Source organism: Triturus cristatus, chromosome 3_2 (assembly GCF_964204655.1).
Source record: "Triturus cristatus chromosome 3_2, aTriCri1.1, whole genome shotgun sequence".
Lineage (NCBI taxonomy): Eukaryota > Metazoa > Chordata > Amphibia > Caudata > Salamandridae > Triturus > Triturus cristatus.
Genome location: NC_140584.1, coordinates 915,296,300 through 915,322,985, shown reverse-complemented (window position 1 = coordinate 915,322,985; position 26,686 = coordinate 915,296,300). Strand labels below are relative to the sequence as shown.

Here is a 26,686-nt window from a genome sequence, read left to right as displayed (position 1 = left end):
TCTCAACTGCTCACAGGTGGTACCCTAGTGCTGGATCTAGGATCCAACACTGACCTAGAAAAAGTAACCATAACCCCACTTACCTGCTAAGTGAATTTCCTTCGATAGGATAACATTAATAATTTGATTAGCAAAAGTGTCCACTTTTAAAATAGCAAAATATTGCTTAAAAATCACAGCAGTAACTAAAACGAATTTACTCACTTGTTTCTATGGACTGTCCCAGGACTGAATCTAGGATCCAGTCCTGGAGTTAGAGAAGTAATCCTGAAAGTAATCAATTGCACATAACTTAAAATTCCCATTGAGCTCAATGTATTATTGTGTTTGAAATTGTGTTGCCAATTGCAACAAAACTGTAACTATTATCTGCAAAAGTCAATTGCCTTTTGCAAAGTATTTAACTAAAGCATCTCATTCTGAGAAAGTATATTTTGAAACCTATTGTTGGTTCTAAAATAAAACAACCATATATGTTTTATATAAACCATTGGCCTAGAGTTCAGTTCTTGAGTGTGTGAGACCATTTGCTGACTGTGTACAACAAATGCTTTACACTGTCCTCTGATACTGCCTTACTCCTCGACCAAGCTGCCACTTTAGAGAGTAAGGTTATATCTAACTTTAACGTCTGCCAAACCTCTGGGGACTGTGGACTCTGTACACACTGTACCTATATGGGAACAGTATATACAGAGCCACTTTCTCACAAGCACTGGCTGTTTAGGCAGAGGCCAGGGTCAGTCAGTCAGGTACCACCAGTACCAGTCAGCAAAAAGTTGAGGAGTGCCCAAGGCACAGGGTGGCTTTGCAACACTAGAGAAACACAAACTCAGAATTTAAAACATAACACCATGGTTGGGGGGTTCTCTTTAATAATCAGAATTGATTTCTATCCTAATGAATCCATTTTCCAACATTTGGATAGGGAAAGACTGGGATAAAATTATAACGTTCTAATCTATACCTTGAAGTTTTTATGCAGCTCTTTGATGACAGTTAAAAGCTCACTGTTCAATGTTAGGATTTTAACTTATATATTGCAAATACCAAAAGAATATCTCAGACAAAAGCAATAACTCACTGATCTATTTACATGATACGCATTTTGTGATCTGCGTTCTTTGCAGCAGGCATATAACCCCACTGTGGCTACCTTACCATGAGTTAAAACTTCCACTAGACAAACCTTCGATCTCTCTCAATAAAGAACATTAATCACCGAAGTAATCTTCACATTTTTATTGTTGCCTGAAAATTGCTGGAGACCAGGAATGCAGCAGAAAGTACTTTTCAAACCATAATGCACTTGCAAACACGACACCCCCACCCTAAGTCAGCGGCCTTTGTTTGCTTTGTGCATTAAGATGCAAGATTCATATATATGTTTTTTTAAACATTTGCTCTCATTACTATATGAATGTAAATAACAATAAAGCATACATGCAAACTGTGACTACATGCCTGCTTTTCTCAATATTTCACTTCGAAAGTATGCGATTGTATTTGTTTAATGGGCGGTGATTTGTATAAGGTCACTGGAAAGTCCACAAGGTTGTCCCTGTCCCCTACCCCCCCTCCCCCCCCCAGAATGTTAATGTCTCCTACGCCCCCCTGCATATTTCTTTTTGAGGTTGTGCAGTGTAAACAGACGCTGCTTTATAAAGAGTTGACCTGCTTGCGGTACCTGTAGACAGGAGCATCTTTGCAGTATGATAAAAGAAAAGCATCGTGTTCCATGTTTTTCCGTTATGTACCAAAATGGGTGACCATATCAAATAATAAAAGGGCTAAAAAACGTCTCAAAAGTACTTTAATTCATCCTTAAGGTGAGCAGCGAGGACTCTGTATATTCACCTTGGGGCTGGCTGTCTGAAGCATCACCCCGCCCTTTTTGATTAGTTGCTGAGTAGATGGAAGAGAATAAAAACACTAAATTCTGCTCTGGCGCTGCTCAGCAAACGAGCTGGTCGATCGATCAAATCCCCGCTGGTTCCGTCGAGACTTCTAATGGAGGGCATCTCTCACGCTGGCGTGACCTTATTCCCGCCTCCCTCGGAAACTGAAGTCACGTCTGTGCGCGCGCTGCCCACGGTGGCGCTCCCGTCCTCCTCTCCTCCGCGTGGGCTGCGGCCGCAGCAAATCAGCGTCAGCAGGCAGTTCCGGAACTGTACGCGAGAAAAGACAGTCTGTTACTGGCAGCCACACCAGGACACTATTATAACATTTTCCTTGCTAAAGGAAGCGAGCGTACAAAAGCAATAGAAATGCTCGAGGATGCCCAACGGTAAACAGTTCGCGCCATGCCTCATCTGTCTGCTAAACAACAACTTTTCATTTTGACAACAATGCACCCCTGACGCACCAGGCCGCTGGTTTGACTTCAGTGTGTATATTTCACTAATAATAGCTACATCACTGTGGGTACCAATTCAAACTGTTGATATATGGGGCCGTAGAGCAGATAATGATTTCTGTGAGTTTGCAAAATCTAAACTGTGACCAGGCGCGCAACACCCATTGGACTCAAAGGGCTTCAGCCCCTCTCCAGCCCCCCCCCCCCCCCGTCGTGTGTGGCAGCTCGGGATGAGACAGCTTCCCGGGCACCCACACAGCCGCACCCGAGCACTTCACAGGTTTTTAAAAGACCATTTGCATGTTAATGAGGCCTTGCCGTTGTTTCACCCCTTCTAAGAGCCTCTGCAGCTCCACTCTGCCTGTTGCTTAAAGATTCAGCCCCCCCGCCCGAAATTTTTTCTTAGCCCCTCCCGAAATTTGGCTCTTGTTGCACCTCTGACTGTGACGTATGTAAATGAGCTACCCTGGCCGTAGTGAACAGTGTGGCTGTTGTATCGGCAGGGTTATGTTTCAGTGAGCGTCTTCTACCCGGGTCCCCGCACGTGGAAAATAATACACGGGACACTCTGTATGGTTGCTCCGTCACTGCTGCCGTGGCCGTTCTGCCGACGTGCCCCAGTGACGTCATATTTATTCACGCTTCATTACACGTGACCTGACGCGCACGCCGTTGCGTGTCGCGTCAGTCTTATTATCGCGACATTACATTCCTCCCCAACACACAAAAACAATCACAACTACAACTCCAACCCTATTGCTGCATCTTTAAGCACGAGCTTATCAATACCTCAGTAGTCATCATCTCTGTGCTAAACATTTGCGATTCCAGAACTTTTCAAACAAAACAAAACAGTCTTACTTGACGTAGTCTCGTAGACGACGGGAGGGTTCAGGATGCGGCCTCAGGTCATATCGTGATCCCCCACAGTCTGGCACGATACCCCGGCCCCTACTCACAGAGGCGCCATCGTCTCTCTCCTCTGGCATGCCAGCGTCTGCTGGCAGCAGAGCCTATGGCTGATGGCCGTGCTGCGGTGCGGCACCTCCCTGATGCACAGAGTCTGCTCCTCCGCTCGCCTGGTCCACGGGCTCCGCAAGTTCTAGGAGTCTCTCCTCTCGCAGGGTGTGCCCCAGGGAGCTGTTCTGGGGTCCTTCATCGGCCCTCGAGGGCACTGGGATTCTCTTGAAGAATGAGACGTTCCTTGTTATCTTCTCAACGCCTTTCCGGGCTGTCACGCACGTGCCCGCGACCTTCTCCACTGTCCATGGTTGTGGCTCAAAGTTTAGACGAAACTTGCCCCCTGGCCTCCGATTTCGTATTAGCACCCTGTCACCGGGGGCCAGGTGTGGGGTCACAGCACGCCGTCGGGCATCAACCTGAGCAAAAGCTCCACGTCGGCGCTCGTCAATGGCACTGTCATTGGGAGTTTCGGGCCTCCACTCTGGGTGGTGTGGTATAGTGTCGGTGACAACCCGCCCCATCAGCAGATGTGCCGGTGCCACTCCCGTGGTAGAGTGGGGCGTCTGGCGATAGCTGCGGAGAAATGTGAAAATGGCTAGCTCCACAGACTGGTGCTTCTCGTGGGCGATCCGTATCACCTTGTTGAGTGTCCTCATGAAGCGTTCAGCCTCTCCGTTCGCTTGCGGCCATCGAGGTGTGATGCGCCGGTGATGCACTCCTAGAGCCTGTAGGTATGCCGCGAAGTCCTGACTCTGAAACGGTGACCCATTGTCAGTTCTGATTTCCTTGACTATGCCGTGTGTTGCCATGATCTTCTCGAGCTTCGGGATTACTTCCTGGGCACTCAAAACAGTTAGTATTTCCACTTCGGGATATTTGGAGTGGTCATCTATGGCAACCAGAGTGTGCCGTCCGTCCGGTAGGCTACCAAAGTCAACGCTTATCTTGGACCAAGGACTCCGGGGTCGAGGTTCCATCACAACAGGGGCTGGCTGTGGGGCCTCCCCTGTGACCTGGCAGGCAGGGCATTCTCGAACGGTGGCTTCTACTAACTCGTCCATGAGAGGGAACCACACTTTGGTTCGGAGTCGGGACTTGGTCTTGACCATGCCTTGGTGGCCAATGTGGGCTAAATCCACCACTCTCTGGGTTAAGGACGCCGGGATGACCAATCGGTGGCCTCTCAACAAACATCCTGTGCCATCTTCCGTCAGCTCCGTTCTTACATTATACATGCTCTCCATTATCTGTCTTGCCCTGGGCGTCAAACTCTTCCACTCCTCTCTGGCCCGGTTCCAGTCGTTGTTTTGGACCGCCACTTTTGCTCTTTGTAGGCACTCATCTTCACTGGTGGCCTGGGACAGGCTGGCCATGGACACTGGCCTGGGACACGATCGCGCGGTGATGCAGCGGACGTACTCTTCTGTTTCAGCCGCCTCCTCCATCTCTTGTGGAGTCGCTTTGCGAGGGTGGCGAGATAGGTAGTCTGCCGGGTTCCGGGCGCCCGGTTGGTACTCGATCTTGCAGTTATAATTTTGTAGTTGCAACATCCATTTTTCGATTCTCGGGGGCGGCTTGGTAGAGGTGCCCGCAAACAAAGATACCAGTGGTTTGTGGTCCGTGGTCACAACAAATGGTTTGCCGTAGACGTACAGGTGGAAGTGATGACACCCCCAATGAATGGCGATCGCCTCTTTTTCTATTTGTGAGTATCTCTGCTCTGTCTCTGTAAGCGACCGGCTGGCAAATGCCACCGGGGCCCATTCCTCTGCACTTGTCTTTCGTTGTAGTAGGACTGCGCCTAGACCGACTGGACCGGCATCGACGGCAATTTGTGTCAGCTTGGCCGGATCGAAGAATGCTAACGTCGTGGCTTCTGAGAGCGCCTGTTTGATATTCTCAAACGCTCGGTCGTGGTCACTGTCCCATGTCCAGGGGGTGGACTCCTTGGTGAGCTCTCTTAGGGGCGCCGTGAGGTTCGCCAGGTCCTTGATGAACCTGCCACAGTAGTTCACCATTCCTAAGAAACTCCGCACCTCCGTGATGTTTGCGGGGGCGGCCGCTTCCTTTATGTCCTTGACCTTGTCTGGATCTGGGTTGACGCCATCTGCCGAGAATGTGTAGCCAAAGAATTGGATCTTCCTGCACAGGAATTCGCACTTCTCCCGATGCAGTGTAAGGCCTGCGTCTCGTATACGTCGTAACACCTGCACCAGCCTCTCATTGTGCTCCGCTACGGTTGTGGCATGCACCATGATGTCATCGCTCATGTTGATCGCTCCAGGGATCCCTGCGATGAGTTCTTGTATTACGTTCTGGAACACCTCCGCAGCGCTCGACACGCCGAAACTCAGCCGCGTGTACCGCCGTAGACCTACGTGCGTGGAGAACGTGGTGATGTTCCGGGACGCTTCGTCCAGCACAAGTTGGTGGTACCCAGAGCGTAGGTCCAGTTTTGAGAACCATTTGGCGCCTGCCATTTCCCCAACGATGTCATCGATGGTCGGAGTGATGTGTCGCTCCCTTTTGATGGCAGCGTTGGGGAGCCGCATGTCCACACATATTCTGACCGCGCCTGGTTGCTTGGGTTTCTTCGCTACCACGATTGGCGACACCCACGGGGTCGGTCCTGACACCTTCTCGATGATTCCCGCTGCTTCCAGCTTCGTCAGCTCGGCTTCGACCAGTGGCCTGAGGTGGAACGCTATGCGGCGATGTCGAAGTGCTATCGGTTGCACGGTGGGGTCGATGTGTAGGTGGACCTCTTTCCCTCGGAACTTGCCTATTCCGTGGAAGATTTCTTCGAACTCCTCCAAGGTGTGGTGTATTGACTCTTGGTGTACCCCGAATGCAAACGTTACCACTCCCAGATCCTCTGCCGCTCTGCAGCCTAGGAGCATGCCTTGCCCATCTTCGGTCACATAGATATTTGACGTTATGGACCGCGTCCCATGAGATATCACAGTCCTGAACTTCCCCCGTACTTTCAGCGGTTCCTCCTGTCCGTATGCGAATACCGTGATTGTCGATGGAAGCAATGTCGGCTGTGGGTGCATGGATCTGTGCATCGCAGCGGCCATGATATTGATGCTGGCTCCGGTGTCTACGACTGTTGTGACCTCTTGCGACCCCACTCGGATGCTGCACTGCGGCAGCCTCCTAGTCCTGCGTATCGCCGTGCATATCATGTGTACTCTGTGTATCACCTTTTCTTCCTCTTCATCGTCGTCCATGTCGCTGGCGACCGGGCCTCCTTCCTCAACCGTGTTTACGGTTTGGCGGGGCTTTCGGAACTTCTTTGACCGGCACACTTTCTCAAAGTGGTTGAACCGTCCACATGCCATGCACTTCCTCCCTCGTGCTGGGCACTCTGCCGAGGCGTAGGGCGATCCACCGCAATACCCGCAGGACTTGGGCTGGTCTTGGGCGGCCGGGCCTGGTCCTCGTCGGGGCCATCTCTGTTTAGGCTTGACCGCCACCGCGTTGACCGGCTCGGTCTTCACTGGCGCTTGTAGGGCCGCCTCCATGTGCGCAGCGCGCGCTTTCGATAGTTCTTTCGTCCGGCCCATTGTCAGTATGTCTGCTAGGGGCTTGCCGGATTCCTCCAAAATCCTTTCCCTCAGTTTGACGGACGCGCACCCCTGTATTATCTGGCCTCTTATCTCCTCCGTCTCATCCCGAAAACCGCAGGTGGCCGCTAAGTTCTTGAGACGAGCGTGGAATTTGTCGAGCGATTCCTCAGGCAATTGGCGTGCTTGGCGGAAAATGAAACGTTCGTAGTCGCGGTTCGCCATTGGTTCAAAGTACTCGTTGAGCGCCGCTATTAGTGTCGTGTGCGTTTTGGGGGTGTTTTCCGCAAGCGTCTTCACTATGTTGTGAATCTCTTTTCCTCCAAGGTGGATTATCATCGCGCGTTTTTGATCCCGTTGGACCTTCGTGGCCTCGAAGAAAATGCGCACTCTGTCCTCCCAGTCTCTCCATCGTGCTGCTACTGCGGATGGGGACCCCTCCACCGAGAATGGCTCGATCGGCGGGATGTTCGCCATTTTTTTTTTTTTGCACGTGCGCTGCCTGTACCAGGCGAGGCCTCCTGCGCGTGTGCTGCTTGCGCCGGGCGAGACCCGCGTGTGCTGCTTGTGCCGGGCGAGACCTCCTCCTATTCGTGGCCGTGAGGGCGCTCAGATGGCAGGGTCTGCTCACAGGCCGTGTGCGACCTTCTCCAGACGCTCTCCCAGTCGGGCAGGGGTGTGAGGATGATGTATGGCTCTCCCCTCGTGACCTCCTGGGCCTTTACTACGGGCTGGGCGTGGCGATTTCCCTTCCCTCCAGGCCGCCCTCCAGACAGGCCATCCACACAAACTCCCAACTTAATGGTATGAGGGAGCAGGGGCTCACCGGCAGTCCAGGCAGGGGGCAGGGGTTTGAAAGGCGCTCCGCGCGTCTCAGGCAGGCAGGCAGGCAGGGGGCGGGGCGCACGTGTGGATCAGCGCGCTGAGGCCGGAGAAACAGCTGACGTCCCCACGCGGTGCTACCTCCAATCAGGAGCGCTCCGATGCGCTTGCACTCACCGCCGCAGTACCGGGGCACAGGGACCGCCGCGCGTCTCCGCGGGGCACGAGCACCGTGAGCAGGGAATGCTCACCGGCCGCCACACCAACGGAGCGCAGGCAATGGAACACGAGGGCACGCCCACCCTCGTCGCCACTTTGTTGTATCGGCAGGGTTATGTTTCAGTGAGCGTCTTCTACCCGGGTCCCCGCACGTGGTAAATAATACACGGGACACTCTGTATGGTTGCTCCGTCACTGCTGCCGTGGCCGTTCTGCCGACGTGCCCCAGTGACGTCATATTTATTCACGCTTCATTACACGTGACCTGACGCGCACGCCGTTGCGTGTCGCGTCAGTCTTATTATCGCGACATTACAGTGGCTTTTATTGCGGGCTGAATTCGGATTTACGAAGGATAGCGAAGAGCTCGCGCGTTGCTTATTCTCATGGGGTGCCCTCAGTGAGAGCTCAGTTCACTTCAGCCTATCGACCCAACAAGCATGTTGAACTTCAGGCCTCGTCAGGTCTCCTGTTCTTGATGTTTTGTAAAAGTCCATACATGGTTGCCCGCTGACTGACTGTCTTTGGTAGTGTCGATGTCTGGACACACCACTGACTGACGCTTAAGGAGATGCAAAATTACAAGAGAAAGGCTTGAGGTCCGTGAGTGCGGGAAAGCACGCTCAAGCATTGCATCGCATTTTCCATTCTCTGTCAAGACTGACTAGGAAGAGAGGGCATGTCTGACTGCCACTCTACCATTGCATTCAATATACATCCAATGAGGCAGTACACATCTGGTCAGTCAAAATTGCTTTTATTAGGTTAATAGTAACCATAAAATATTTCATAAACAGAAGCATTACATATTTACATAAAAAAAGAAACGCGTTAAGTCTGTGATGTTAAAAATATAAATGCACGATGATATCAGATGAAAAGGTTTATACATAATTATTTTTTCTCCTGACCTATATAGTGCAATTAAATAATGACACCATTAAAAAGAAAATTAATTTACTTCGTAGTTGGTATTAAAATAAAAAGGGAGGTTTCCTTGGTATGGGTCGTTTGTAATGGGCACATTACTTTTTATACAGTTTGCAAAACAGAACATAATGTATCGGAGTTTGTGTGGAAACTCCATCACAAGGGCAAGGAGGAAGAACAGAAGACTATTCACCCATGATCAAAAAAGGTTAAGAGTGTACAGTGAGCAATATGCAAGTGTTTAGAAAGTTCCTCTTGCGTCCGCTTCTCATCACGCATGTTTATAAAACGGGTCTTTATCTAATTTTTAGGTCTCGCCTGGCGTTGGAGCACGCATGCACTCCTCACCTGCGAGAGCTATAGTAAACAGTATGAAGAAGGGGACTTCAATCCACGCCCCTGTGTCCAAATCGTTTCTGATTCGCTTGCATCATGATTTATGTTATTTTCTCACTTTCGATTTGCTGGACGTCATTTGTGTTACAGCTCTTGCAGTTTTGTGATGCCGCCCATCGTGACAAGCGCATCTGTTTTCACTCAGCCCAGATGCAAATACAAGCGGCTGAATGAAAACAGATGGCGAGCGTTTTTGTTTTTCTTGGTGCAAACACAGTCTGAGTTTTTGATCTCTACGGAATGTCTTGCTTGCGCTGTCTGCTCTCTGCCAGTCGGCTCTCTGATTGGTTGGCAACTACCAAATAAGCTTTCTGATTGGTAGACCTGGTCAACCAATCAGAGAGCCTACTGGCACGTGCAGGCAGCGTGAGCAAGACACCCTGTAGACTCGCTGTCCCAAGTGCAGCCGTGGCGCCTATTCCTTCCATCCGGTCACAAAGGTACAGGGCTGAAGTAAATACTTCTAAAGAGGACCCCTGGAGGCCGGCGGAACCGGAAGAGGCTGGAAACAGTTGCTAAAGTTTCAGTACGATGACTGTGAAGGCTCAGATATTTTCAAAAAACGTAGCTTGTATGTTTGTGTATTGTTTTTAGCAGTCATTTGTCGCAGTCGTTTAAAAAATGTTCGCGAACTAGCATCCGAAACACTGAGGCGAAAAGTTCGTTCTGTAGGCCTCTGTGAGGGTCCCGTACCAGGACTGCCCAAAAGCCGCCATTCTGTTCCCAGAGGACTTATGTTAATCAGTGAGCCACGCCGGGCGGCAGCCAAGACTCCTTTTAGCCACATAATCGGGACCCTAACAAATGTAGCCAGCCAGGCCTCCCCGCCGGAAAGAACAAAAACGAACCAAGTGCGATCAGAGAGCCCAGAAGATTGCATCCATTCCCTGCGGTCGGGACCCCCAACCCCGAACCGTGGTATGATCCTTTCGGGAAGCGGTACCCCCATACCATCCACATACAGCGCGCGATTCACGGACGAGCCTCGGAGCGAAGTGCCGGCGTCTTCCACAGAAGAAAGCAAATAGTGGCGGCCACGCTCCGAGGCACTTTATATCAACCGGGCCCGCAGGCTCTGAAAAGGGAGAAATGTGCGGAGTCTGGGATTCTTACTTCTCCGGCCTTCCTCCCACGCCTCGGCCTGTTATACAAAGCCGAGAGTCCCAGGACTTGGGAAGCGCCCTTCCTTTCACTCCCGCCGAAGTGCTTACCGCCATGCGTGGGCAGTCATAAATTGTGTGGCAAACCGCACTGACAGGTTCATTGATATGCACCGCGAGGGCCTGGGCTGCTTAATAACCAGCAGGCAGCGCTCGGCGTTTTATTCAGGCGCCCTCATATTGGCTATTGATTCTTAAGATTAATTAAGAGCGGCTAGCAAGTGTAAGTATAGAATGAATTCATCTGAATATGGCCCGCAATCAGAGCGCACACACACGCTGCAGTGTTTGCAACATGAAATATAAATGCCGTGGTACTTTTCTGTTTGTTTTTTGTTGTTGTTTTGCACCAACATCTTGCCAGAAGCACACACTGCTGGCAAGAGATTGGAGAAAGCCCCAGTGGCACTGGGTTTCCGTCGTCTCCTTGGGGTGGTTTAGGTTTTTCCTCTTGATCTGGGATAAGGCTCTGAGTGACCAGTTTATTGCCCTGCATTTGTCGTACTTGGTGGAATTGTAATTGCAAACCAGTTGTCTGGAGTCTGCGGAGTGGGTGGCGGGGGAGAGCAAACCGGGTTTTGCTTTGATGTGGCCACTTTGGATAAACCAAGTGTATGCCGTGTCTAGGCGGGTCACTGTTACTTGCTCGTAGGCCCAGAAAGGACGTGGAAAGGGGTAGACGAAGAGAATAAACCGGCAACAGTCCACCATTATCCTGTGATTTATGGCCGCTCGCCTCCTTCGAAAGGTTCAGGAAGAGTTCACAAGCATTTGGTATTTAGAGAAAAAAAAGAACACAAAATTGTGTGTATTGGTTTAGCCGCAAATATTGTTTTTCTATATAAACCCCCTTGTTTTCCTGAGGAAACTGCTCGCGTGTGGATGATACAGGAGGATGTTTTGCCGACAAACGACTTTATTCCACATCTGAAATCCGATACCGACAGAAATGCACGACAGATCGCCACAGCAGACAGCATCACAGAACCTTACCAGGGGCCAGGGCTTTAAGTGGGCCGGGTCTGTCCGGGTCTGAGCACCGGCAGTTTTTTTTTGGGGCCCTCGAAACGGGTCTCTATCGGGCTCTATTTTCGTGGCTACTAAAGGTAGTCCGTTCTTTATTTTTTTTTTTTTCGGACCCGTTTTGAGGGCCCAAAAAAAAACTGCCGGTGCTCAGACTCAGACATAAAGTAAAATGGCAGACCAGGCACGTCCATTATAGCATTATAGCAAAGGGGTGCACACCTATGTGGAACACACCCCCGTCTGGAGGTAAAGGTGAGCAGGCCCTCGGACTACCCTGTTTACCTTAACCACTCGACTCGCTTCACCCGGCGCCGAGGGGAGGGGAAGAGGGGGGGGGGGGTGAGAGGTAGGTGGGAGGATGATGGAGGCCAGGATCACTCTTGGCAGGATCACAATGCCACTCAGCAGCTGAGATTAGTGCGGAGTGCTAAACAGGCACACAAGTGTAACTAATTAATAAATGGGCGCAGCCCTAACCGTCTGCAAAGAAGGCAAGCACCGCCCCCCCACACCCTTCCCCCCCTCCCGGTGCCACGCCAATACAACTAGAGAGCCCTTCCTTCTCTGGTTGTCCTCCAAGTGTCTGCACACCAAACCGCCTACGGTTCATCTCCTGTTGATACACAAATACGGGCGGCGCCTTTTATTTATAGCATCATTTTAACTCACGGCTGGCACATGCCAGGTGCCCTGCTGCTGTGTCACCGTATGGAGGCCGTGTGGCTGGCACTGATGGCATACGCTGGTGTTTCACCGTTAGGGAACCGTGTGACCACCACAATGCCAGGTACTCTCCTGCTGGTTCACCCTATGGGGACCATGTGACTGGCACTGATGGCAGACGGGAGTGTTTCACCGTGTGAGGGCCGTGTGACTGGCACTGATGGCAGACGGGAGTGTTTCACCGTGTGAGGGCCGTGTGACTGACACTGATGGCAGACGCGGGTGTTTCACCGTTAGAGAACCGTGTGAGCGGCACAATGCCAGGTTCTCTGCTGATGGTTCACCGTATGGGGATCATGTGATTGGCACTTATGGCAGACGGGAGTGTTTCACCGTGTGACTTCATGATTTTCTTAAGCACACAGTGCTAGTTATTTTGATTTAGACCACGCCCCTACTCGGATAGGCCACGCCCCTTCAAGACATTAACCACGCCCCTTTTAGAGCACCCCCAGGTTTTTTTTCCCACTTAAAGCACTGCCAGGGGCACTGACTGCAGCATTGAGCCTCACAACAGACACCGACAGCAGCAGTCGAGGCTCACGACAGACACCGACAGCAGCAGTCAGGCCTCACGACAGGAGTCCCTCGGGTGTGTCGTGGGCCGGTGCGTGGCCTCAGGAACCATCATGTCGCCCTCCCTCGCAGGGGTGAGGTGCCTGGTGACCGGAGCAGGGGGCTTCCTGGGGAAGTGGATCGTGCAGACGCTGCTGGAGGAAGAGGAGGGCCTGGTCGAGCTCCGGATGATGGACCTCGCCTTCTGCTGAAGGTCTGCGACAGTGAGTAATCTTTGACCTGTCCCTCTTTTAGCGCAAATGTACTTCTTGGTGTTCTTTGTGCATGCAATTGTTTTGTGTAGCGCGTTGTGTAAACAGAATGACCTTTAGGTGCTTATCGACACGTGCAGCAGCATGAGAGCCGCAGGTGGGGTTCTAAGCGCTGTGTTGGATACAATGGGGTGCTTCGGGGTATCGAGGTGCAGCTGAGAGCTGGTAGCTGGTTTCAGGGGCAGCGTTTGAAAGGAAAACGCAATTCAAATCTTGATTGAGGACAGGGTCATAACAGTCCCAGGACGCTGGTGGGGCCAAACCCCTCAGGGCCCCCCAACAACCTTTCGGAGGGCCACATTCCGCACAAGGCCAATAGGCCAATGAATATTAGGGAGATCCAGGGCCCCTCTTCACACTCTGGGGGAGTGGGGCATCATATTAGGTTACACCACGGATTACGGGGCACTGTTGGAGTTGAAGTCGAGGGTCCCTGGTGTAGTGCTTGAATGATTCAAGTCCTGCCCCAGGCACATTGTGAGAGCTGCACTGCGGCTTCATGCGCACTGTGAGAGCTGCAAGAGAGGCTCACTGGTGTGAACAGAATGGGGTGTCTGGGGTGAGGATTGAGGTGCTCTGTGAGAGCTGGAGGGAGGCTCGCTGGTGTGAACAGAATGGGGTGTTTTGAGTGAGGGCTGAGGTACAATGTGAGAGCTGTGAGGGAGGCACACAGGTGTGAACAGAATGGGGTGTTTCGGTGAGGCCCGAGGTGCTCTGTGAGAGTTGTGAGGGAGGCACACAGGTGTGAACAAAATGGGGTGTTTCGGTGAGGGCTGAGGTGATCTGAGAGCTGGAGGGAGGCACACAGGTGTGAACAGAATGGGGTGTTTCGGTGAGGGCTGAGGTGCACTGTGAGAGCTGTGAGGGAGGCACACAGGTGTGAACAGAATGGGGTGTTTCGGTGAGGCCCGAGGTGCTCTGTGAGAGTTGTGAGGGAGGAACACAGGTGTGAACAAAATGGGGTGTTTTGGTGAGGGCTGAGGTGATCTGAGAGCTGGAGGGAGGCACACAGGTGTGAACAGAATGGGGTGTTTCGGTGAGGGCTGAGGTGCACTGTGAGAGCTGTGAGGGAGGCACACTGGTGTGAACAGAATGGGGTGTTTCGGTGAGGCCCGAGGTGCTCTGTGAGAGTTGTGAGGGAGGCACACAGGTGTGAACAGAATGGGGTGTTTTGGTGAGGGCTGAGGTGATCTGAGAGCTGGAGGGAGGCACACAGGTGTGAACAGAATGGGGTGTTTCGGTGAGGGCTGAGGTGCACTGTGAGAGCTGTGAGGGAGGCACACTGGTGTGAACAGAATGGGGTGTTTCGGTGAGGGCTGAGGTGCTCTGTGAGAGCTGGAGGGTGGCTCACTGATGTGAACAGAATTGGGTGTTTAGGGTGAGGGCTGAGGTGATCTGTGAGAGCAGAGAGGGAGGCTCGCTGCTGTGAACAGACTGGGGTGTTTCGGGTGAGGTCTGAGGTGCACTGTGAGAGCTGTGAGGGAGGCACACTGGTGTGAACAGAATGGGGTGTTTCGGTGAGGCCCGAGGTGCTCTGTGAGAGTTGTGAGGGAGGCACGCAGGTGTGAACAGAATGGGGTGTTTCGAGTGAGGGCTGAGGTACACTGTGAGAGCTGTGAGGGAGGCACACAGGTGTGAACAGAATGGGGTGTTTCGGTGAGGCCCGAGGTGCTCTGTGAGAGTTGTGAGGGAGGCACACCGGTGTGAACAAAATGGGGTGTTTTGGTGAGGGCTGAGGTGATCTGAGAGCTGGAGGGAGGCACACAGGTGTGAACAGAATGGGGTGTTTCGGTGAGGGCTGAGGTGCACTGTGAGAGCTGTGAGGGAGTCGCACTGGTGTGAACAGAATGGGGTGTTTCGGTGAGGCCCGAGGTGCTCTGTGAGAGTTGTGAGGGAGGCACACAGGTGTGAACAGAATGGAGTGTTTTGGTGAGGGCTGAGGTGATTTGAGAGCTGGAGGGAGGCACACAGGTGTGAACAGAATGGGGTGTTTCGGTGAGGGCTGAGGTGCACTGTGAGAGCTGTGAGGGAGGCACACTGGTGTGAACAGAATGGGGTGTTTCGGTGAGGGCTGAGGTGCTCTGTGAGAGCTGGAGGGTGGCTCACTGATGTGAACAGAATGGGGTGTTTAGGGTGAGGGCTGAGGTGATCTGTGAGAGCAGAGAGGGAGGCTCGCTGCTGTGAACAGAATGGGGTGTTTCGGGTGAGGTCTGAGGTGCACTGTGAGAGCTGTGAGGGAGGCACACTGGTGTGAACAGAATGGGGTGTTTCGGTGAGGCCCGAGGTGCTCTGTGAGAGTTGTGAGGGAGGCACACAGGTGTGAACAGAATGTGGTGTTTCGTGTGAGGGTGAGGTGCTCTGTGAGAGCTGTGAGGGAGGCACACAGGTGTGAACAAAATGGGGTGTTTCGGTGAGGGCTGAGGTGCTCTGTGAGAGTTGTGAGGGAGGCACACAGGTGTGAACAGAATGGGGTGTTTTGAGTGAGGGCTGAGGTACACTGTGAGAGCTGTGAGGGAGGCACGCAGGTGTGAACAGAATGGGGTGTTTCGAGTGAGGGCTGAGGTACACTGTGAGAGCTGTGAGGGAGGCACACAGGTGTGAACAGAATGGGGTGTTTCGGTGAGGCCCGAGGTGCTCTGTGAGAGTTGTGAGGGAGGCACACCGGTGTGAACAAAATGGGGTGTTTTGGTGAGGGCTGAGGTGATCTGAGAGCTGGAGGGAGGCACACAGGTGTGAACAGAATGGGGTGTTTCGGTGAGGGCTGAGGTGCACTGTGAGAGCTGTGAGGGAGGCGCACTGGTGTGAACAGAATGGGGTGTTTCGGTGAGGCCCGAGGTGCTCTGTGAGAGTTGTGAGGGAGGCACACAGGTGTGAACAGAATGGGGTGTTTTGGTGAGGGCTGAGGTGATTTGAGAGCTGGAGGGAGGCACACAGGTGTGAACAGAATGGGGTGTTTCGGTGAGGGCTGAGGTGCACTGTGAGAGCTGTGTGGGAGGCACACTGGTGTGAACAGAATAGGGTGTTTCGGTGAGGGCTGAGGTGCTCTGTGAGAGCTGGAGGGTGGCTCACTGATGTGAACAGAATGGGGTGTTTAGGGTGAGGGCTGAGGTGATCTGTGAGAGCAGAGAGGGAGGCTCGCTGCTGTGAACAGAATGGGGTGTTTCGGGTGAGGTCTGAGGTGCACTGTGAGAGCTGTGAGGGAGGCACACTGGTGTGAACAGAATGGGGTGTTTCGGTGAGGCCCGAGGTGCTCTGTGAGAGTTGTGAGGGAGGCACACAGGTGTGAACAGAATGTGGTGTTTCGTGTGAGGGTGAGGTGCTCTGTGAGAGCTGTGAGGGAGGCACACAGGTGTGAACAAAATGGGGTGTTTCGGTGAGGGCTGAGGTGCTCTGTGAGAGTTGTGAGGGAGGCACACAGGTGTGAACAGAATGGGGTGTTTCGAGTGAGGGCTGAGGTACACTGTGAGAGCTGTGAGGGAGGCACACAGGTGTGAACAAAATGGGGTGTTTTGGTGAGGGCTGAGGTGCTCTGTGAGAGCTGGAGGGAGGCTCACTGTTGTGAACAGAATGGGGTGTTTCGGTGAGGCCCGAGGTGCTCTGTGAGAGTTGTGAGGGAGGCACACAGGTGTGAACAGAATGGGGTGTTTCGGTGAGGGCCGAGGTGCTCTGTGAGAGCTGGAGGGAGGCACACAGGTGTGAACAGAATGGGGTGTTTCGTGTGAGGGTGAGGTGCTCTGTGAGGGAGGCACACAGGTGTGAACAAAATGGGGTGTTTCGGTGAGGGCTGAGTGCTCTGTGAGAGCTGGAGGGAGGCACACAGGTGTGAATGGAATGGGGTGTTTCGGGTGAGGGCTGAGGTTCTCTGAAAGCTGGAGGGTGGCTCACTGATGTGAACAGAATGGGGTGTTTGGGGTGAGGGCTGAGGTGCTCTGTGAGGGCTGGAGGGAGGCACACAGGTGTGAACAGAATGGGGTGTTTCGGGTGAGGGCTGAGGTGCTCTGTGAGGGCTGGTGGGAGGCACACAGGTGTGAACAGAATGGGGTGTTTTGGGTGAGAGCTGCAGGAGAGGCTCACTGTTGTGAACAGAATTGGGTGTTTCGGGTGAGAGCTACTAAATATACCTTAACCAATTTCCTAAACATAAATGATATCTTATCCGATTGGAAAATAACAAGGCAAAACTGTAATTTCTCTATTAAACCTAACTCAGCTACTTGTATTTAACCATCGTAGTTGCTATACTTTTATATAGAAATCCAATTTATTTTGTATGGCTTATTATCTGAAACAAAAATACAATGAGAAAAACATCAGACTACCTGGTACAGTCGTGGGCAGTAAATTGAAACTTTGGTTACGAATTGCTGACTGTCTTTGTAGTTGATGTGATCCGATTTGCACTTTTTCTTCTTCTTAATTTTAACCACTCAGTAGAAACAACAAAGTATTTTAAGCATGACATCGATTTCCAAGTGTTCTTAAAAGATGCCATGACATAATTTCGAAATGTTATTTGAAGGAGGCATTATCATGACATCCAGTAGCTTGTCTCGTTTCTAGTTCCGCCTCCGTTCTAGGAAGCATCTTTCTTTTTGGCTAAACACTTTTAGGATTTGCCCACTGCCTTGCCATCTAAGCTACCAGCCCACTCCTTGTCACCAGGGACAGCTTTATGGTTCTTTACGTCCATTTAACTACATACTGCATTCTGGGAGTTGTAGTCTTGATTCATTTTAGGTGACCCCATTGTACTAATACGCCTGAAAACACCGATTTATGAAAAGGAAAGCCCAGGTCTGGAACACGGTGTCTTCAGGGCCTTGGAATCACCTGGTAAAGCTGTCTTTGACTTCAGTTAAAGAGAGCATTCGTTGCCAAGTTGTAGTTGTCCTTCACATGGTGTTGCAATTGTAGAAAACAACAATTTTATAGGAGGGTCAGAAGCAAAAAGGGACTTGGTTTAAGGACTGAAACACCTCCAATCCCTAATAGACACTATGAAACCAACAGAAGGAGTACAGTCCATTCAAAAAATAGCAGACTAATAGTTATTGTCAAGGTGTATACGAGATCCTGCGAATAATTGAGACACCCCCCCGCAGGAGATAGGAGTCCATCAGCCCACCCTTACTGGCGGAGCATCGTCATCTGGAACTCCAAGGAATCACTGTCTGAGCCTGAGATAGCAGATCGCCCAGGTGCACAGGCTAGTGAAACCCAGAAGGAAAATAAACTCCTGCCAGGGTGTATACCCAAGTAGTCGAGGGCTCCTGTGAAGTGCAGTGCTGAAAGAGTGATGTGAGGTTAAAAATGAATACTTGATCAAAAAATGTGTTTAATATGGATTAATCAAGTTTCATATCTAAAAGAACCTATAGTCTGATATGAATTTTGCAGGCTAATTCTTGGTTCGTGTAAAAAGTGTGGTCGACATGTTTCAGCCGGAACGGTCACTTGACCCGGCTTTCATCAGGACCGTGAGATTGAAAAAGAGCTACTGCCTAAAGTAATCACATAAAGTGAAAAAAACAAGCCCATGCAAACCAATTGTGAATGTGGGATATGTATGTGGCACTTGCCACCCTACCAGAAAAGCTCAAGCATTGAGCGTGAGGACAATGTCTTCATTCCTGAAAAAGAATATACACATAAACCTCATGCACATCAAAACAAAACTATTAATTGTCACACGGCAGAGCTGAATCAGCAATGCCTTAATTATCAAACAAACTCTTAATGATGTTTGGAAATACGATTTGTATATCAAAATAATGGAAAAAACTAGAAAAAAACTCACCCAGCTTTATGTGGGAGTAAAGCCTCACCTCACCCGGCTGACTGCTCGGAGAAGGAGGCACCGCTCTGTTTAAATGTGGAGAAAGAAGCCAGACAGATTGCCAATTGATACCCATCTGCTTAGAGCTCAACACACATATTTTAAACATAATAAAAAGAACCTACAGTAATTAAAAAGTCCAAAACCTCAAAAACCTCCTGACTCCCAAGATGTATTTTTGGAATATATCTCTGCAAACCAGTAATATTCAAGGATGATGTCTCTTAGCAAACCAGTTATATAGTAGAAACCAGTAATAAGTGAAGTTATGCATGGTTGTTGCCTATATAGAATAGGGGAATGCTGGGAATTAGTAAAGGCTAATTATAGTGGCTAGACGTGTCCACTAAGCTCTACACATTAGATCTGGGAGGATACTTCGTTTTTAGAGCAAAATTAGCAAGAGCGCTCAGCCTCCTCCCTTACCTGTCCGTCGATACCTCTGACTGACTCACGAGCTGTCTGGGAGGTATCGACCGGAAGGGGAGGGAGCCTTTTATAGCGCTCGCGTGTAAATTCTAATCTGTGATCGAGATCAGCTGTGTGTCTCGATCGAAAAAAGCGGACGTGTCCACACTGGGGCGCATGCGTCTAAATGAGACGCTAGCGGAGAGACAATCCTCAAGAGCGCATGTGTCAGCGCTTTTACACTATAAAGATATAGTCTCTGTCTGCCGGGAAACTGACCACTGAAACCGTGATCAGGGAAAGCCGGTCACCAGCATGATGAAACCGCAGGTATATATATACGAGGAGCATACTAAACAACGCTCCTCGAGTGAAGTCCTCGTGCGTCTATCGCGCATGCGCGAGGGATAGATGGCAATTACCAGCGCATGCGTGCGCGTGAGACGTTACAACAATGGAGCAGCTCTCGAGGACATATTAAAAGACAAGAACAGGGTATGGATGTTGACCCTGGTTGATTTTGCAATGGAAAAATGTAATCAGTACTGTTTACTCACAACGGAGTGGATAATTATGACACAGTGACTGTGATTACTAAAGCCAATGTCATGCAGAGTTGGTAAAAGTAACGTAAGGTGAAGTGACCATGTAAACACGATGCCCACCAATCACTCTTATTGGGAAGAGTAGTGGTTATAGCCCCTCTCATGTCAGTTAGGTACAGGACTGACAACCAGATTATCATATCGGGGGTCAAGGTGGTAGTGATACCCAATAGAGTGATCCAGTACCCTAATAGTGTACTAGTGAATCGTGTGTTTGCCTTTATGGTATAATCTGTCTAAGTCGTCAAAACAGAAAACCCCAAAGAAGACGGACATGGGAAAATCAGCACATCCGGACACCTGATCAATCGACATAAAAGGGTGTCATGTCAGTGGAATGCGACCCAGTCGACTAACTTAATGTGCACAATTGGAAATTGCCGGTGGTCATTCAGTCGAGCAGTTAGGCTGACTTAGGTGTAAACGGAGGCCCACGGTATGTTATCATTCAGTCCTTGGGTGTCAGTCTTCAGCTTAAAAACCCATTTCTGTTCTTTGGCAAATAGGAATTGAGAAACGTCCGTTATATGTTGGGGAATAAACGGGCGTTCCAAGACAATCCACCTGAGGTCCTCAGCTTTGTGTTTTTTAGCTAGGAAATGCTCAGTCAAACAGGTGGATTGTCTCATGCAGCGGATGGTACTTTTATGTTCGCTTATGCGAAGCTTGACTTTCCGTGTGGTGTACCCTATATAATGTAGGGAACATGGGCAAGTGATTCTGTAAATTACGCAATCCGAATTACAATTCGTATGGTTGCGTAATATCCAGGGGCGTTCTGTACCTATATCTACTGATGTAGTTTTGATGGTCTGAGGACAGACACTACACATGCCACATGGGAAATGGCCTCGAACAGGTGGTAATGACCACAAAGTGTTGGTCTCACAGGTAGGATGTGATAGTGGTCTTGTGTGGACCAGACTATCTCGCAAACTTGGGCCCCTCTTAAAAGCAAATAAGGGAGGCGAAATACTGCCCGACGCTATGTTCAATATCGGACAATGCTTACGTACTGCCTTCTGTATTTGGTTGGACACAGTGCAGAAAGTAGTAACAAATGTAAGTCTCTCGCTGGTCGTCCTTGACACGGCGGTATCCAGTAAGGCATCACGATGGTTATTAGATGCCCGTTTCCAGGCTTTTCGTACTAGACGTTTAGGATATTGTCGCGATTGTAGTTGTGTTGCTAGTACTTCAGCATGTTTATCAAACAGCTGTCTGGTGGAGCAGTTTCTGCGAATCCGCAGAAACTGGCCAACTGGAAGGTTCTCCCGGAGTGCCCTCGGATGATGGCTATTGAATGACAACAAAGAATTCTTAGACATGGGTTTTTTGTATAGTTCCGAACTCAATGAGTTTTCATGAACAAAGATGGAGATATCAAGGAAGGCCAAACGATATTTACTGTATTCAATGGTGAAACGTAAATACGCATTCTGTTGGTTCAACCAAGAATGAAAGGCATGAATTTCGTCACCTGTGCCTCGCCATACCACCAAGATGTCGTCTATGTATCTCTTCCACAGCACCAATTGATGACGATATGGGTTGCTGTGGTTGAGTACATAGTTCTGTTCGAATAGATGGACATACAGGTTGGCGAGGCTAGGCGCGAAAACGCTGCCCATCGAAGTACCAGATGTCTGGAGAAAGATCTGATCTTCAAACTTGAAATAGTTCTCCATCATGGCCAGTCTGGCGCATTCCATGATAAAAGGCACAGGGGTGATGCTATCCAAAGAACGTGCTTCCAAGAGTCCTCTGATTGCATCGAGGGTCTCAAGCTGCGGAATGCAAGTATACAATGACTCTACATCCAGGCTGACTAATAGATCGGTGTCAGAATTAAATTCAACCTCAGGTAAAATACGGAGGACATCAGCCGTATCTTTAAGATATGTTGGCATCTCGGTGACCATGTGTCTTAGAAACACGTCTACAAATTTAGACAAAGGTTCCAATAATGAACCAATCCCAGAGATAATGGGACGTCCAGGAGGTGGTCGTTGCTGTTTGTGAATTTTGGGGAGGCAGTAGAAATAGGGCATGACTGGGTTGTTGGTCACCAGAAATTTTGCCTCATGTGATGTTATCCATCCCTCTGCCTCCCCTTCCTCCACCAGCTGTCTAATCTCTAGGGAGAGTCCTAGAGTCAAAGAGTTGAGACCCGCAGCCGTAGCTGCTCTACGAACAAAACAACAATTTTATAGGAGGGTCAGAAGCAAAAAGGGACTTGGTTTAAGGACTGAAACACCTCCAATCCCTAATAGACACTATGAAACCAACAGAAGGAGTACAGTTCATTATTGGAACCTTTGTCTAAATTTGTAGACGTGTTTCTAAGACCCATGGTCACCGAGATGCCAACATATCTTAAAGATACGGCTGATGTCCTCCGTATTTTACCTGAGGTTGAATTTAATTCTGACACCGATCTATTAGTCAGCCTGGATGTAGAGTCATTGTATACTTGCATTCCGCAGCTTGAGACCCTCGATGCAATCAGAGGACTCTTGGAAGCACGTTCTTTGGATAGCATCACCCCTGTGCCTTTTATCATGGAATGCGCCAGACTGGCCATGATGGAGAACTATTTCAAGTTTGAAGATCAGATCTTTCTCCAGACATCTGGTACTTCGATGGGCAGCGTTTTCGCGCCTAGCCTCGCCAACCTGTATGTCCATCTATTCGAACAGAACTATGTACTCAACCACAGCAACCCATATCGTCATCAATTGGTGCTGTGGAAGAGATACATAGACGACATCTTGGTGGTATGGCGAGGCACAGGTGACGAAATTCATGCCTTTCATTCTTGGTTGAACCAACAGAATGCGTATTTACGTTTCACCATTGAATACAGTAAATATCGTTTGGCCTTCCTTGATATCTCCATCTTTGTTCATGAAAACTCATTGAGTTCGGAACTATACAAAAAACCCATGTCTAAGAATTCTTTGTTGTCATTCAATAGCCATCATCCGAGGGCACTCCGGGAGAACCTTCCAGTTGGCCAGTTTCTGCGGATTCGCAGAAACTGCTCCACCAGACAGCTGTTTGATAAACATGCTGAAGTACTAGCAACACAACTACAATCGCGACAATATCCTAAACGTCTAGTACGAAAAGCCTGGAAACGGGCATCTAATAACCATCGTGATGCCTTACTGGATACCGCCGTGTCAAGGACGACCAGCGAGAGACTTACATTTGTTACTACTTTCTGCACTGTGTCCAACCAAATACAGAAGGCAGTACGTAAGCATTGTCCGATATTGAACATAGCGTCGGGCAGTATTTCGCCTCCCTTATTTGCTTTTAAGAGGGGCCCAAGTTTGCGAGATAGTCTGGTCCACACAAGACCACTATCACATCCTACCTGTGAGACCAACACTTTGTGGTCATTACCACCTGTTCGAGGCCATTTCCCATGTGGCATGTGTAGTGTCTGTCCTCAGACCATCAAAACTACATCAGTAGATATAGGTACAGAACGCCCCTGGATATTACGCAACCATACGAATTGTAATTCGGATTGCGTAATTTACAGAATCACTTGCCCATGTTCCCTACATTATATAGGGTACACCACACGGAAAGTCAAGCTTCGCATAAGCGAACATAAAAGTACCATCCGCTGCATGAGACAATCCACCTGTTTGACTGAGCATTTCCTAGCTAAAAAACACAAAGCTGAGGACCTCAGGTGGATTGTCTTGGAACGCCCGTTTATTCCCCAACATATAACGGACGTTTCTCAATTCCTATTTGCCAAAGAACAGAAATGGGTTTTTAAGCTGAAGACTGACACCCAAGGACTGAATGATAACATACCGTGGGCCTCCGTTTACACCTAAGTCAGCCTAACTGCTCGACTGAATGACCACCGGCAATTTCCAATTGTGCACATTAAGTTAGTCGACTGGGTCGCATTCCACTGACATGACACCCTTTTATGTCGATTGATCAGGTGTCCGGATGTGCTGATTTTCCCATGTCCGTCTTCTTTGGGGTTTTCTGTTTTGACGACTTAGACAGATTATACCATAAAGGCAAACACACGATTCACTAGTACACTATTAGGGTACTGGATCACTCTATTGGGTATCACTACCACCTTGACCCCCGATATGATAATCTGGTTGTCAGTCCTGTACCTAACTGACATGAGAGGGGCTATAACCACTACTCTTCCCAATAAGAGTGATTGGTGGGCATCGTGTTTACATGGTCACTTCACCTTACGTTACTTTTACCAACTCTGCATGACATTGGCTTTAGTAATCACAGTCACTGTGTCATAATTATCCACTCCGTTGTGAGTAAACAGTACTGATAACATTTTTCCATTGCAAAATCAACCAGGGTCAACATCCATACCCTGTTCTTGTCTTTTAATATGTCCTCGAGAGCTGCTCCATTGTTGTAACGTCTCACGCGCACGCATGCGCTGGTAATTGCCATCTATCCCTCGCGCATGCGCGATAGACGCACGAGGACTTCACTCGAGGAGCGTTGTTTAGTATGCTCCTCGTATATATATACCTGCGGTTTCATCATGCTGGTGACCGGCTTTCCCTGATCACGGTTTCAGTGGTCAGTTTCCCGGCAGACAGAGACTATATCTTTATAGTGTAAAAGCGCTGACACATGCGCTCTTGAGGATTGTCTCTCCGCTAGCGTCTCATTTAGACGCATGCGCCCCAGTGTGGACACGTCCGCTTTTTTCGATCGAGACACACAGCTGATCTCGATCACAGATTAGAATTTACACGCGAGCGCTATAAAAGGCTCCCTCCCCTTCCGGTCGATACCTCCCAGACAGCTCGTGAGTCAGTCAGAGGTATCGACGGACAGGTAAGGGAGGAGGCTGAGCGCTCTTGCTAATTTTGCTCTAAAAACGAAGTATCCTCCCAGATCTAATGTGTAGAGCTTAGTGGACACGTCTAGCCACTATAATTAGCCTTTACTAATTCCCAGCATTCCCCTATTCTATATAGGCAACAACCATGCATAACTTCACTTATTACTGGTTTCTACTATATAACTGGTTTGCTAAGAGACATCATCCTTGAATATTACTGGTTTGCAGAGATATATTCCAAAAATACATCTTGGGAGTCAGGAGGTTTTTGAGGTTTTGGACTTTTTAATTACTGTAGGTTCTTTTTATTATGTTTAAAATATGTGTGTTGAGCTCTAAGCAGATGGGTATCAATTGGCAATCTGTCTGGCTTCTTTCTCCACATTTAAACAGAGCGGTGCCTCCTTCTCCGAGCAGTCAGCCGGGTGAGGTGAGGCTTTACTCCCACATAAAGCTGGGTGAGTTTTTTTCTAGTTTTTTCCATTATTTTGATATACAAATCGTATTTCCAAACATCATTAAGAGTTTGTTTGATAATTAAGGCATTGCTGATTCAGCTCTGCCGTGTGACAATTAATAGTTTTGTTTTGATGTGCATGAGGTTTATGTGTATATTCTTTTTCAGGAATGAAGACATTGTCCTCACGCTCAATGCTTGAGCTTTTCTGGTAGGGTGGCAAGTGCCACATACATATCCCACATTCACAATTGGTTTGCATGGGCTTGTTTTTTTCACTTTATGTGATTACTTTAGGCAGTAGCTCTTTTTCAATCTCACGGTCCTGATGAAAGCCGGGTCAAGTGACCGTTCCGGCTGAAACATGTCGACCACACTTTTTACACGAACCAAGAATTAGCCTGCAAAATTCATATCAGACTATAGGTTCTTTTAGATATGAAACTTGATTAATCCATATTAAACACATTTTTTGATCAAGTATTCATTTTTAACCTCACATCACTCTTTCAGCACTGCACTTCACAGGAGCCCTCGACTACTTGGGTATACACCCTGGCAGGAGTTTATTTTCCTTCTGGGTTTCACTAGCCTGTGCACCTGGGCGATCTGCTATCTCAGGCTCAGACAGTGATTCCTTGGAGTTCCAGATGACGATGCTCCGCCAGTAAGGGTGGGCTGATGGACTCCTATCTCCTGCGGGGGGGTGTCTCAATTATTCGCAGGATCTCGTATACACCTTGACAATAACTATTAGTCTGCTATTTTTTGAATGGACTGTACTCCTTCTGTTGGTTTCATAGTTGCAATTGTAGACACAATAAAGGGTGATGTTTTCTCATCTGCAGACACGCTTGTTTACATAGATGGGCATTAATGTATATTAGAATACTGAGTAGCAAGATCACTGCACAGCACACCCGGTCAATTCTCACTCCATTTTAGCCCCCTTTACTTCATTGCCATTTTCACAACATGAATTGAATAAAATGATACTGTGATCCTTACCTGCTATGCACTCTTGCCAACCATCTTTCTCCACACAACTAGAATTTGTTTCAAGCTGGTCGTGTGAGAATATTTTTAAATAATTTCCTCTTCGGCCCTTTACACCCTCCCTTAAAAGCACATCCACGGCGATTAGAGCCACACCAACACCACCAATAGATTCTTCTAGGAACCTTGATTCCATTCAAGAGGTTACTTCACCATACACGCCACCCTGGAGTCCTCAGAAATTTTAACACAAGCATTTACAATGCAATAGGTCTTGCACCGACATTACTTTCAGCTATTGATATTGTAAATGACTGGGGTTTTTTTGTTTCTCTTTTGTAAAACATAAATAAAAGGCATTTTAATTTAAAATGCCAATAGCTAAAAGTTTAGTTTAAGCTATTGGCATTGTTAATACTAATGCCTTTTATTTATGTTTTAAAAAAGAAAACACAAATAAAAGGCGTTGTCATTTGCAATGTCAATAGTCAATAGCAAACACCTTTTATTTATGTTTTACAAAAGA

The 26,686-nt window shown here is 49.1% G+C and overlaps 1 protein-coding gene across 1 annotated transcript in view; it reads right to left on the bottom strand.

Annotated features, from left to right (window-relative positions):
• Positions 1–1,628: 1,628 nt before the first annotated feature.
• The window catches only part of LOC146858450 (pinopsin-like), a 204,052-nt gene continuing 178,994 nt past the window's right edge, over positions 1,629–26,686 (bottom strand). Inside the window, exon 5 of the mRNA XM_085646919.1 lies at positions 1,629–2,168. Within this exon, the coding sequence (XP_085503045.1) occupies positions 2,025–2,168 (144 nt within the window). The 3' untranslated portion in view covers positions 1,629–2,024. The remainder of the gene's footprint in view (positions 2,169–26,686) is intronic.